The 14,146-nt window shown below is 43.5% G+C and overlaps 2 protein-coding genes across 2 annotated transcripts in view; one reads left to right on the top strand and one right to left on the bottom strand.

Moving 5' to 3' along the window:
• pgpep1l (pyroglutamyl-peptidase I like) overlaps nt 1-12,190 on the top strand; it is a 34,788-nt gene extending 22,598 nt beyond the window's left edge. The window contains exon 6 of the mRNA XM_067589684.1: nt 12,174-12,190. The gene's annotated coding sequence lies outside the window, so the exon portion shown is untranslated. The remainder of the gene's footprint in view (nt 1-12,173) is intronic.
• Nucleotides 1-14,146, bottom strand: part of igf1ra (insulin-like growth factor 1a receptor) — an 84,180-nt gene that overhangs the window by 20,903 nt on the left and 49,131 nt on the right. Inside the window, exons 3-5 of the mRNA XM_067589681.1 lie at nt 3,136-3,436; nt 2,032-2,168; nt 754-898 (exon numbers count right to left, since the gene is read on the bottom strand). Coding sequence (XP_067445782.1) covers nt 754-898; nt 2,032-2,168; nt 3,136-3,436 — 583 coding nt within the window. The remainder of the gene's footprint in view (nt 1-753; nt 899-2,031; nt 2,169-3,135; nt 3,437-14,146) is intronic.

Raw genomic sequence — 14,146 nt, 5'->3', positions numbered from 1 at the left:
TCCATGGAAGCTGAAGTTGTCAGAAATGTGGTTAGAAAGAGCTTTTTTTGCCACCTGGTGGCAGTGTTGAGCACTAACGTCACATGAACTCAGGTCTGTGTGTGTCTGTCTGACAATGTGCCTGGGTTTGTACAGAGGACGATATGAAACAGAAATAGTGTCGTGCCAACACTCTGAGCTCCACCAGTCCAAGTGACGCAGAAGAGCACCTCCAGAGCGAAGGGAATGCCTGCCATCTTCAACAGCATTCCACTAAGTGAAACTTTACCCTGGGAGAAACGACAACAAGATGGGAAGACAGACTTTCCCATGACCCCTTTGGCCACTACCAAAAAAACTTTACCTCATATCTAAGACTGCTGCTGATATCCCTTTAAAGAGGGGACTGATGGACCTGAGACAGTCCATTCAGCTACGTAGCCACACTCACTTATCTGGCCCGTCAGCATGACCTTGTGAATCATTTTTAAAATGACAGAGGAATATCTGTAAGCAGTGTCACAAGACACAAGACCGGAAAGGTTATATTTAGATTTACCCATTTATGTTAATGTACACATCCACCATCCAGGGCACACTCTCATTCAACAAGAATTCACTGTGACATTTATGTAACTTCAATGATATGTTGGTGGCAACCTCCCTGCTAGGCTACGGTTCGCTCATGTCCTCTAATTCCCCCAGTCACCACACACATGCATGCACACATTTCACAGGCAGAAAGTGCAGACAAATAGCGCAGATAAGCCATACTTGTCCATGAGCTCCTCCCCATTGATGTAACGCAGGCTCTTGAGGAAGGACAGCGAGCCAAGTGCGTGGGAGTGTCGAATCCTCACATAGCCCGTCACTGTCTGGATCAATCCCATGAAGCTCTCCAGCTCAGACGCTATGTTATCTGGGGACAGGAGATAAACGCGTGCAAACACAGACACACACACAGAGAAATACAAAACAGCATATGAAAAATCCACAGGGACCTCTACTGCTACTAACCCAGACTAGCTCTTAATGCAGATATCCCAAGGAGCACTAATGTGTATAAGCTTCATCATATGTGAAGATAAGCTTGTGAGCCACACTGCGAAACTGAACAAATAAATAGCATTATAGCATAATGTGATAATTAGGTTAGAGCGCAGGAAGCCGATGTAATGTTGATTTTGTGGCCCTCACTGTGTATCCCAGCGGCTTAGACCACCAGACTCTTCTTCTTTGTCTGTCTCAGTAATCATAATAGGTGCAGGGCCGTCAAGTGCAACTTGGTGCAGTAAAGGATTGTGCAGCAGATTGTGGTCAAGGAAAAGGATAGATTCACAGTTTTTCAAGTCTGTCTTAAAATAATTCCTCCTGTTCATACTGACCAACAGAAGATCCCCTACAAATGCGCTTACAGTGTTAGTGATGGGAGACAAAATCCACAGTCCTCATTCTGAGCAAAAATGTATTGAAAAGTTTATCTGAGGATAATATGAGGCTTCAGCCATCTGAGTTAGTCAGTTAAAGTGGATATCTTTCATATATATAGTCTTTTTAGTAAAATATTCCCTCTTTGTGTTTCGTTTGACAGTGTTTTCCTGTTCAGCTGCAGCGGAAAGACAGCAACAAAAAAAAGGAAATTTGATACTAAAAAGACTTTTAAAGATATTGATTTGACTAATTTGGGGAGCCGAAGCCTCATATTAGTTTCAAATAAACATTTGAATTTTTGTATTGAGGGAGGACTGTGGATTTTGTCCCCCATCACTTACATTGTAAGTACATTATGAAGGGATCTCTTAATGGCCAGTATGAACAGGATGAATGATTAGAACAAGAAAAATACGTCAATGTTCATTTGTTTTTTTTAAAAAAAACTTTAAAAATTGTGAACCTGTCCTTTAAATATTTTATTTAGTCAAATTCTACTAGTGTGGTATAATGTGCTTAGTTGCCGCTGATGTAGTCCACTTAAATTACCTGGAATGTAGTGTACTATGGTCTACTAAGTGTGGTGTTAAAAGCAATGCGCTGCTGCGTAGCTGCACTCACTTCCATGGCGGATGTTGATGTCCAGATTGCCTGAGATGACAGTGCAGTCCTTCAGGGACTGAGCAGCATCCACAGAGTCGATGACAAGGGACGAGCAGACCTTATCACACAGGCCATTGCAGGCATTGCATAACATACTGAAAACAGCAGAGGCGGAGGGAAGGAGTGAATGAGAGGGAGGAGACAAGGGGGAGAAAAAAAAAAAGTAAAAACTGAAAGCTAAATCTTATGTGAACCTTTCTACTTCACCCTGAAATCATTTTGTCCACTCCCTAGCTCCCAAGCATTCCAAAGGATTCATGCAAATAAATCCTCTGCATGATACAAGGTCACCTCTCACACTGAGAGTTTAATCTTTTATGGGCCCTCATCTGAACTCTGTTTCGTGAGAGAGTGACTCACTGTATTGACCTCAGAGACAAAACAGCAGTGTTATGGCCAAAAAATATAAAGCAGCAGAGAGTCGGCATGGAAAGTTTGGGAACTGATGAGTCAAAACAGGGAGGAAAGTTGCGTACAAAGACGTTTTCTTATCGTAGGTTAATACCAAACAAAAAGAGAAGTCAAGTGGAGGAAGTGTTGCCGGTAAAGACACTTCAGCTGAGTCTCTTCTTACTTCTTGAGAATTAATCTATAAAAGTCTAAACTTGAATGGTTAATAGTCCAAGACACTCTTAACCTCTAGCTCTTCCAGCTTTGAGATCTATTTTAAGAAAGGAACCTGTGAAGGGCCAGGTCAGGTGAAGTTCAGCTCAAGGATACTTTATGCAAATGAATTCATTATGCAGAAGTACACAGTGAACACAAGCTGCTTTGGTGTCGGTGAATACTGAATGGAAACAACACTGCTTTTCACAGAATAATAGCGAGGAAATAATAGCGAGACCTCTGGCTCTCTCTGTGTAAAAGATCAGGTTATGATCCTGTACAAATTCAAAATAAAGACCCTGCTTCAGTCAAGTACAGAACAGTACTTTAGAAATCTTTGACAAAATGTAAAATTATTCATTTTAAGGAGCTCTTCCTGATATTTTGTACATTCAGTGTGTTTCACCTGGCATGCCATTTCAGGACCTAACCTACAAGTGAAGGGTACGTCTTTACCGATTAGTCTCGTTGCGTGTGAAACCGGAGGGGCAGTCGGGCATACATTCTCCCCCATGGATGACAAAGTGAGGGTCGTCAGTCAGGTGCACTTGAGAGCACGCCTCCAGGGTGATACAGCGCCAGCCCTCAAACTTGTAAGTGTCTGTGGGACAGTCTGGTACACAGTGATCGTCATGGTCGTAGTGGAGGCAGGCAGAGCAGGCCATGTCGTTGTTGGGTTCAGTACAGCTGCCCAGGCACTGGCTGTGGCAACACTCCCCCTTGTCTGTGCAGGCATGCTTGCAGTGTTCTGGACATACTGGAGGAGACAGAGAAAGATGGGGAAGAGGTCAGTTTTGGGTGGGTGTAAACAGTCTGCGCTGTTGGACACTATTACAACAAAACAAAAGAATGATAAGGGTCAAAAAGATACTAACGTGATGCTGATAAAGTCCAGACTGTGGTTTAAATGTCATGTACAAATGAAGAAAAATCAGAAGATATTAAATGATGAAAAGCAAGCAAGGATAATGAAGATGTATTATTGTTACGTACGTTTGGACACAAATACAAACCTGTGCTAGCTGTTTTATTACAAGGCAGAGCTGAGCTCATTTAATTAGATCACCTGTAATGTCATCACCAATAGTATCATCTGTTCTGACAGCAACGTGAAAAACAAATTATTGGAGACAGATTTACCAGTGAGTTGTTTAAGCCAAATTTATCTTGTTTTTTTATGAATATTCTGCGATAGTGGAGGAAAAGACAAAACTCTCACTCCCACTATCTCTTCAGCTTCTAAGGACAAACTACTGTGCATCCTTCCAGGCTGTGAGAAAACCGACAGAAAAAATGATTGTGTGGGGTGTTTCAAATTAAGCTTGAGCAACATGAATAATAGAGGCTTCTCATTGTTTGCTGAGCATCAGTGAGGAACCCATGGCAATGTGTTATCAATAACACACTGCACTTTCCAGTTTCTTGGGACAGACAGACATTTGGCAGATTGCGCTTCCTGATAGTTTATCTTGCTGAGCTTGACCATTAAGCTCAACCAGAAATGACCATTAATGTGTCAGCCTTCGTCTTTAGAGAATACATCTGTCCAAACGCTGACAAAATGCTGACAAAAAAAAACAAAAAACAAAAAAAAAGACAAAAGTTACCAGGGAGTACTTGTTCAGGTAATAAGACACAAGAAAATTAAATCAGTGCTTGTTTGTAGCTTGTTTACCAGCTGCTTCTGATCACTCCACTGCCTTCCACAAATTAACAGTGACACAAATGAAAATGGCAAATGGGAGGCGTCTGTTTTTAACGTTCAAAAGCATTTTTTAACTGTAGCCTATTTATAGAGAAGCACTTCAGGAAAAGCAGATGTAAAGAGAAGAAAGCAGATGACTCCCACTGCTAACTAATCTTGAGACACTGCAGGCAGGGCTGTCCTAGTTTCAAACAAGTCCGCTCCATAGAAAAAGCACCTGGTGTGTGCGGACCTGTATGAATGGCCTGGTGACAAGGTGTTTACAGCTACTGATTGTTCCCTCGTTGAGGAGTTTCTGTATAGATAAAGAGCCGCTCTAGGAAAGACAAGAGCAGTTCTGGGAAAGACTGAGGTTCATGTGTCTTTCGGGAAAATTAGTTACAGATAAGAAATCTATCATAATATGTGCAAAAATCAGCCTTATTAGATTTACGCAGGCAGCAAAGCCCTGCCCCCCAACACCCTTGTGTTGTTTGTATATTGGGGCCTTAAGTGTTTACTATTTGTTGTTATGCTCTTTGTTATTGCTGCAAGACAAATTTCCCCACAGGGGCAATAAAGCTGAACTGAACTACGCTGAACTGAACTGAACTGAAGTGAAATAAGAGGCACAGCACTCCTGGTTCCTTAGCAACCGCCTCCTGGTGCAAAGCCAGAGCTGGAAGGAAATGTGCACACACACACACAATCATACAAACCCAGACAAAAGTACACTGACACACACATTTTATCAGTCTCTTTCATGTGTATTATCATAATTTGCAAGAATCTGAAACTACACATATTACTTCCTTGTCAGTGTCTTTATCTTGGCCGTGCTCTTAACACAGACTTTTATAAGACACATGATGAAGAATGAGGGTGCATGTGTGTGTAACATGTGCGCACATGCAAGAGAGAAGGGAAAAGAGCTCTGCTTGTTTATTTGCTTTTAAATTAAATACGGGTGTCAGAGCATTCGCTTTGTGAATCAGTCAAGGAAATGAAGCCGGCTGCGGAGCTAATCTCTTGATGAATATTTCATGTTGCTTTACAAAACATCTGTGTAGGTTAATAACGTGACCGTGCACTACAGCAATACTGCAGAGCAAACACACACTCCCACGGTGCCAACGCCAGTTTCGCTTCACAAGGGCAGGGCAGTGACCATCCCCACTCTTGACAGTTTCTCAAATACTTGCCATTCTTTTCTCACATTCAGTTAAATATAATAGTGCAGGGGAGGTGAAATGGTCTGTCTGGAAAATTCCTAGATTCTATGACAAAAGGAAAAAACAAAACATCTCTGGCTATTTCCTTAAAAAACTGAAATACACTGCAGTCCCTCAGGAATTTCCAATAATTGTTTCCTGATAAAACAGACCTTGAAACTACACAACAGTTACTGTGTGTGAGAGCATTTTCATGATGGCATGAGTGAGTGGAGTATTTAGCTATATTGCTTTTCCTGTGCTATGTATAGCTTTACGCTACATGTTCTGCCACACCAGGAGTTGACTGGCTCTGCAGTACTTCTTGAATAGTGTATCTAAACTATTCTGGATCTGGTCCAAAACAAATGGCAGAGAGCTTTTTTAAAACAACAGCATCAAATGCCAACACACACAGGTTCTCGTATGAAAGCTGTGATGTGATTGGAAATATGATGCAGACATTAGTGTGGTTAAAGCAGGAAGATCACTCTTGCACATTTGTAAAGTGAGGAAAAAAAAAAAGAGAGAGAGAGAAACAGCGAGGCTTCATTTTCTTGGAATCCTACCAAAAGGGGGCAGCCAAGGCAAACTCTAATGAGCCTTATTGGAGGAGGTCCCTTCCTTCCGCATCATTTTAACAGATTCCTCAATGAAGAGAAATTCCAAACATGCATACCTTCTGCCAGAAGAAAGCACAAGAGGAGGAGGGGGGGATTAAATCCATATAAGTCAACCCGGTTTCACTGTGTGACCAAACAACCCATGGTATCAAGGATACAATCCTCTATTTATAGATGCTCCTAATGCGGCCCTATTTCCACGCTGCTGCTCTCCACACATAGCTATGCAGGGCATTGTGGGTTTCCACTACTTCAAAGGAAAGGGACTACCTAACAAGGGGCTTCTCTTAAGATAACGCGTCATCATCCTTGTAGTCTCCTAAGTAGGCGTTTAATATGAGCGGGAATTAATATGAAGCATCAGAAACATGTTGGGATTGGACCCTATTTAACTACAAACTGTATCACATTAAGCAACTGTTGAAAGAGCAAAGTTGCGGAGAACAAATAAACTTTGACAATAATCTAAGGCTGCAAAGTCAAATAAGTCAAAGTGTTAGGAGTGGGGGTAGGGAGGTTTATGATGTTGTCCCTCTCATACAGTAGTTGCACAACCCCCCTCCCCTCTCCTCTTTCCCTGAGCAAACACAGTCAGGTCAGACACCATAGCCAACCACAGGCCTGCCCCTGCTGTTCACCCGAGCACTGCGACACGAGGAGTGGCCGGGTCCATTTCATCAATAGTAAACGAGACAACAGTCAGCACCAAGGAGTCTCTTTCTGAGCAGCTGGTGCATCCCTACAACCGCCATTAAATACACTAGCGGGGGGGGGGAGGAGACATCACTAACAGGGCGAGAGACAGACAAGTGCTGTTTGTTTTTTGTTCTAAAGGTATCCTCCAGTCACTGGACTATGTGAAGAATCTGCAGAATGTTCCAGGCTGCAGAGGATTCAAGGGGGAGAATGTTAATCCCTTGTTCCGCTGCAACAACACAGAAACCTGAGAAGAGGAGGTCATTCTGGCTACAAACGTGACAGCGGAGGATGACGCGGGATAATAAAAGGGGAGCATATAGCTGAAATGTATTAAAAATAACATGCAAAGATGTGAGTACCACTTTCAGACAGAAAAAAAAAAAGATGCGAGCCTGCAGCAGAGCAACAGAGGCAGCAAGCATCAAATTTATTCCTCTGTCAGGCTGGCCTTGCCTTCTTAAAGCGGAGCGTGCAAAGGGGGGTTCAGGGTCATGTGACCTAGAGCCCTTCAACCATGCCTTGCCCCTCCCTTCTCGCCACAGTCTGTATCAAAAAAAAAAAAAAAAAAAAAAAAGCAGCTTCAATTTGATAACAAGATGGCTAGATTTCAACAAGTCTGCTTCGGAGAGGGTGTGCGTGTGTGTCCCTGTGTGTGTGTGCATGTGTGTATGTGGTAGGAGGGATGGGTGAGAGGGTTCAAAGTTGGATTCACAAACAAATGCATCGCTTTATTGAATAAAAATGTCTGTGCTCGAGAGGAAGAGGATTGCAGTGCAGCAACGCTTCTCATCTGAATGCGAGTCATGTCCTGTGTGCTAGAGAGCACGCTGTGTAAGTAGACTACTACACTGTTTACACTGGGAGGCTGGTGACACGTTTACTGCCAGCATGCCACTGCCACCTCTGAAGATGAAGTATGGTGTGAAAATATAAGAAATTTGGTAAATTGATAAAAATGTTCCCAAACCAATTTTAGCTGTCAGCCACAGTGAGACATAAAAATTGTTTGTTTTTTTCTTAAATAAAAAGATCTAATGAAACACAAAATATTTCATCCTTCATAGCATATCAAAGAGCAGTATGTTCTCCCTGTGTCATTGAAGATAAGTAGGAAGCGTGACAGACAGTTGGGAAATCATTCATTATTCACAGTGGGGCTTGGGGGGAGGGGGGAAGTACGGGGGAGGAGAGGGGAGCAGGGGGAGGAGGGTGGGGGTTAAACTGGGAGCTGTCTGCTGGACCAATGGCAGGCAGGCAGGGGAGGTTCTAATCCTGATGATTGACATGTTATTGAGTCTGGAGCAGAGATGGTAAACAAGTCCTCTCTTGAGCAGGCGTCGGGAGGGGGAGTTGTAACCATAGTGATTAAGCATGGCTTTTCCACGGATTCAGAGAAACCATAAGTTAAGGGAAAACCTGCACAGACGTCGCTTACTCAACAACAAGCCTGAGTAAAATTATTCCTGTAAACACTGCTGACCCTTAACTGGAAAAGCCTCTACTGATTATACCAAGATGACTGGGCTACACAGGAGCTGAAATTCAAATCCAAGTGTTTTGCAGGAAGTAATACATGTCAAGACAGTTTAGTTAGATGCAAGACTATAATTATAGTGATGTAAAAATGTGCATTTTTTCAGTTTGTGCAGGAAAATAAGAACATAACCTCAACATGAATACTTTGCTGTAACTGCATAATTTTAAAGGAGGGTGCTGTAGTGGCTGCACATTAAGTGTCAATCACGCTGGCTGCTTCTGCTTCACAATATAAATGGGGCCATAGCGCGTTAGGACATGATTAAATTTATCTCTACATCACCTCCATTTACCGAAGTATTCACTCTACTGCACACTACAGTAATCCACTGCACTGTAGGGATGCAAAGCCTCCCACTCTGTGCAGAGTCGGAGTTGGTGAGCTTGGGTTACCAGAGAGCAGTAGCAGACAGTAAGGTAGCTAAACAGGAGTACAGTAGCAGGAGGCAGGCCTAGCAGGGGCCACTGCAGCCCAGATCGCAGGCCGACCCCCCAGCTCCCTGAGCTCCATCAGGCCACATCCTCATCCGGCAACCCGATCCTCCCTGGGAGACCCCATTGGATCACTCCAGACACTTGTTTAAACCACATCAGCCCAGACGACCAGAGAGAGGATGCTTCCTCCACTCACAGCCAAAGACAAACCACATCAGAGATTCCAGGGCTGTCTTACTGCAGCAGCGATAGAGTCTCAAGTGATCTAATCTAAAGTGGTGTTTTTCACCTCTTCAGAGTGCGTCTGGCTGTGCGTGTTCTGCAAGATTGAGTGTTCTGCTGATCAGAGCGTTTTTTTTTTAAAAGAGGAACACTGCACAGTGTCATGATGTGATTTTCTCACGCAGACACCTGGCTCAGACGAGCTTGACTAAATCTCTGTTCAGCCCTGCGCACAAAGGTGTGTGTGAGCCCATTCCTCCTCGTCGCAATGTTTCTGGGTCTCTTCCACTCCCATGCCCACTAAAGACCAGCAATGTGTTTTTCACACAACTATGTGCTGGTCTGTGTGTTCAGGCATGCGTGGCATTTCCCCTCACTCGCGTTCAGTCACAACAACACACACAGGCACACACACACACACACACACACACACACACACACACCCCTTCCTTCTACCCTCAGGCCTCGGTCTACTCTGCAGCTGCTGCTGCTGTTGTTGTTGCTTTGTTGTTGATTGCACTCAGAAACAGGACACAGGTATGCAGCACCGTCACATGTGAAAACACTTTGTGTTTTTATCACTGAGGAGGTAGAGGATCATCTGAGAGCTATTAGAGACAAGTGGAAGCAACAGTGGAAAAAAGAGCGTAAGAAGATCCATTTGAACTAGTATTTGGCCAACAAAACAACAAATACGATGTTCATTAATATTCTCATATTATTTAGCATAATATGAAAGTAAATAGTCCTGATAAGCCTATATTCTGGTTATTAGAAAATTGTATATGATAGGTAAAGAGTCACCTTGGTCTCTGAGAAATTGTGATGGGCATTTCTCACTATTTCACTGTTTCAGTTACTCGATAAATCAAGAAAATTATTTGCAGAATTATTGTTGTATGTATAGAAAGATATTGAAAGAAATTGGACATGAAGGTTCATAACAAAGTTCAAATAAACATGCTCAAGTCCCACTTCTGAGAGTCTGAACAGTCGTGTGTAAAAATGATCAGTGAGGTCAAACCCCATAACTGAGTCTGGACCCAAGCTGAACTTCTGAATCCCTGTAGGCTTCTAGTAGGCCACAAGTCCCAGAGTCCCAGCTCATTCCCTGACAGAAGCACCCCTGGAGTCGTATTTGTAGCAGAAAGATAGGCCTCTACGGCAATCTTCCGCATTAAATTACTCTGAGCACTCACTTGTAGTGGCTTTATGTAGTTGTCATGATTTTTCTATAAAAATAAATAGATCAATAAATAAATAAAAAACAGGATGAGATTTCACCCTGTCTCTCACTTTTTTCTTTTTCTCTTTGCCTTTCATTTGCAGTAAAAGTGGCACTAACCTGCCCACTAAGCCATCATACAAATTCATGGCACTGAATCATTTTAGCTCCACTTTGAACATCACCTCTAAATCAAGTGTTCTTGGAGTGCCCCGGTAGCCAAATGGTTACTACACATGCCACATATGCACCATGTCCCTGGTTCAAGTCTGGCAAGGGACCTTTGTTGCATGTCATACCCATCTCTCTCTCCCTTAGTTCCCTGTCGGCATCTTTGCCAATAACTGTCTAATAAAGACAAACGTGTGCCAAAAAAATCAAGTGTTCTTACGGAGATGTTCTCTGTGATGAATGCCATCACCTGCTACATTTCCAATGCTGATCTGATTTTCTGAAGAAAAGAAAATCTGTGATATACAATACTTACTTGCAATACACACAATATTGCCAGTTCAATGTTTTTGCTGTTCTTACCCTTCTGGTTAATCTCTGTGATTACATTTACAGGCATTATCATGTTAGTTGCATTGCTAAGTCAGACGCTAAGGCATTAGTATGTGAAAAGCAACTTCAGGGAAAACTCAGGCAATGGTTTTTTTTTTTTCACAGATTCTGAGGTGTTTCCTCTCACTAAAAGTGGCTTCTAAAAATACCCGACTTCCTAGATGTGCTTCATTAAATACAGTGTGTTTCCTGGCAGAGCTGTGCCGGCTGGCTGGTGAGCTGTGTTGGTTGGCTATTTTGCTATCTGGGTGACTGGTTGGGGTTAGTGAGAGCGTGTCAAGCCCTCACATCCCGTCAGCCTTCTACACATCACACTCTAATCCCTCTTCTGAATGTAAGGGAGACAGCCATGAGGACAATTACTGAAGACTAATGCCTGGTGTATAAACTGAACATGGTTTCCATCAACCACAAGCTTTGCTAGGCAACACTGGAGAGAAACAGCACTGTACACGTGAAATGAACAACTTGCTCCTTCATTTGGCCCAGGTGCTGGATGTTTGCAGGCACAGTCTAACACCTGGCTGTGTACCCACCTGTCCCCTGACAGGCAGCTACCCCGAGAGAACCTCCAGCCATATGGACCGATGTTGATTCTCACACATTAAGCTAACTCCACAGCACACCAATAAACACCTTGGTTTTTTTTATTAAAAAAAAAACATGATTCCCCGCATTACAGTACCTGTGAAATGCTACAAGCAACAATCTGCAGTGGTTTGTGTAACATTCTTACTCTTTGCCCAAACTTGGTTCAGCCTATCATCATCATAGCATCAGAATAGTAGTGGTTTCAATGCCAAGGGCTATTTCTGTAGATGACCATCTGCAGCTTTGCGGCACACGGTGCCCAGACTTCATCCTGGCACGGTGTCCAGCATACATTCTCCCTGCTGGCACAACGTCTGGATTCAAAATGACACATCTTTATTTCACATTGACTTCAAGGAGGCCCTAATCCTGATTAAGCATAGCAACATTTGCCTTGAGCTAAAATGCTGATGGGGAATTTGTGTTCATTGAGAGCATTCCTACCAGGTTAAAATGGAGTGCTTTACAAACACTGAGAAGGCCATTAGTCGATTACTAGGCTGATAGCCAGTGGACTGTAAATCCTGAAATTATGTTTGGTTACATTTTATATGTGTGTGCAAGAGTTGGTGTTTGCATGTATGTGCGTGTACACGGGGAATCATATTTAGGACCATGTCACAAAACTGGATATCATATATGATAGGTTGTCATGATGGCTGACATTGCAGTTTCTGTCTGACTGAAGTTTCCTTGTCTTTCAGATGACAGCGGCTGGTTGCTGGCACACGCAGACAGACTGCGGTGAAATGCTGTTGCTCAGCCCGTCTCTCCAGTGCATCTCCCTCTTCTCTCTGGGACGTACGCCTCAGTGTCTGCCACCTCAGTGGAGCCCGACGTTCTGTACGGTCCAATTAGCCACTTCAAATATGACATCTGGATTTAGGGTTTCCTTTTCCCTCCACTTAATTTCATTTTCACAGTGAGTTTCTTGAGGGTACACACAGTATCCTTTTTGTGAGGCTGCACTCGTTCTTTAAAAAGGAAAAGCTGCGGGTTCAGCAGGGACAGTTGTGCCTTAACATCTGTTACGATGGGACACTGAGACTATTCTTTCCAACTGGAGAGCCTTCGCTGAGACTTTAGGCTAATCCTTTCAAGTGTAATGGTCTGATAAGATAACACATTCCCAGATGGTATCACAGTAAAAAGGCATTGTATTGATCTGGTATCTGTTCTATACAAAGCTTCATTTCACATGAAAGAAGCCTGTCAGTGGTTTACCTTTTACTTATTAATACACAAACCTCGTGCTTGTTTTGCCAATTTCCTATCTGCTCAGGGAGTTAAAAGCTTGCAGCTTACAGGTACTTCACAGAAGAATAAAGGCACTTACTGCAGACTTTGTGTCGTGTTTGCACATTGATAAGGCCAAAGAGGATCAGTGATGGTAAATGTTTGGCAGCGTTCAACAATGCACTGGTTTTCACTTGATCCTTTTACACCAGAGACTGCACCTGAATACAAGACGTACTTTTAACATCTCCTTTATTCCAAGTGGTTGAAATAAAGGTGATAATCAAATAGGTGGTATAAGTTACCGTGTGCAAAGATTACACTAAAAAAGCCATAATGGTGCAGTACACAGTGAACTTGTAATAACTTGTCCTCATTAGTAATTGGGTAACAACAGCACCAAATATGGCAGTTGCTCAAAGCCTGTGCAGTGGAGTGTAAAAAACGTCACTGTTTACAAGTCTCTGAACAAACTGGGGGTTACGTCACCTTCAATAAGTTTCGCTCACAGCCTCAGCACAGACACAGCTCCTCAGTTTCAGCCTAAGTTTCGGTGTTAATCAGATTTTACCATGACGCAGGTCTCCCATTCACTTCTGGTCTCAAACACAAGCGGTGCAGTCAGAGCATGGAAACCATACAAGTGACAGACTGCAGGCCCCCAATCTAATCTCTACCATATTTAGTTTAGAGGCAGGGTTTCGGTGGCAAATCAGCCACAGTATCAACTACACAGAGTTGGGCTGATGATATGATACACATGGACTGTGGGACTAGGGGTTTGGGGCTCGGTTCTATGGGCTCAGGACAAAGGCCAGAGGCTGGAGGTCAAAGGCCAGAGACGGGGCAGAGTATGGATAAAGCCGTGGCTGGCCTTACTGTACCAACAGCAGAGGAGGGCAGTCGATGTGGATGGAGCAGGACAGCTGACGGGCCTTAAACAGTCCCCAGCCCACACTTCCTATTGGCTGCCGGTGACATCATGGTTCTATCCCCATTTTTCACCTCCTCTTTTCAGAGTGGGTGGAGAGTTCAGTTTTTCCTCCTCCTCTCTTTCCCTCCACTCAACCAGACTGTTTCTCTCTTTCTCTGTCTCTCCATCACACACACACACACACACACACACACACACGCACGCACAAACACTCCGCTTCATTTGCCCCTTTTAGGGACCTCAGCAGCTCACATGGCCACCCTTGTTCAGGAGGAGGGAAGAGAGAGGGAAGGAGGGAGGAAGGAGCGAAAGAAGAACGAAAGAACTATAGCATGTTGCGTATTGAGGCTTGGCTAAACTCTTCTTTCTCTCTCTCTATTTATCTCTTTATGGAGGTGTGTGGAAACTACATGCTGTGTGTGTGACACTCACAGGACATGGCATGCACGCAAGGCTGCAGAGCGTACCCTTCATAGTTTCCCCCCTCTGCCACATCACACTTAGTTA

The sequence above is a fragment of the Thunnus thynnus genome, chromosome 5 (genome assembly GCF_963924715.1).
Source record: "Thunnus thynnus chromosome 5, fThuThy2.1, whole genome shotgun sequence".
Taxonomy (NCBI): Eukaryota; Metazoa; Chordata; class Actinopteri; order Scombriformes; family Scombridae; genus Thunnus; species Thunnus thynnus.
This window is presented reverse-complemented; position numbering and strand designations above follow the sequence as displayed.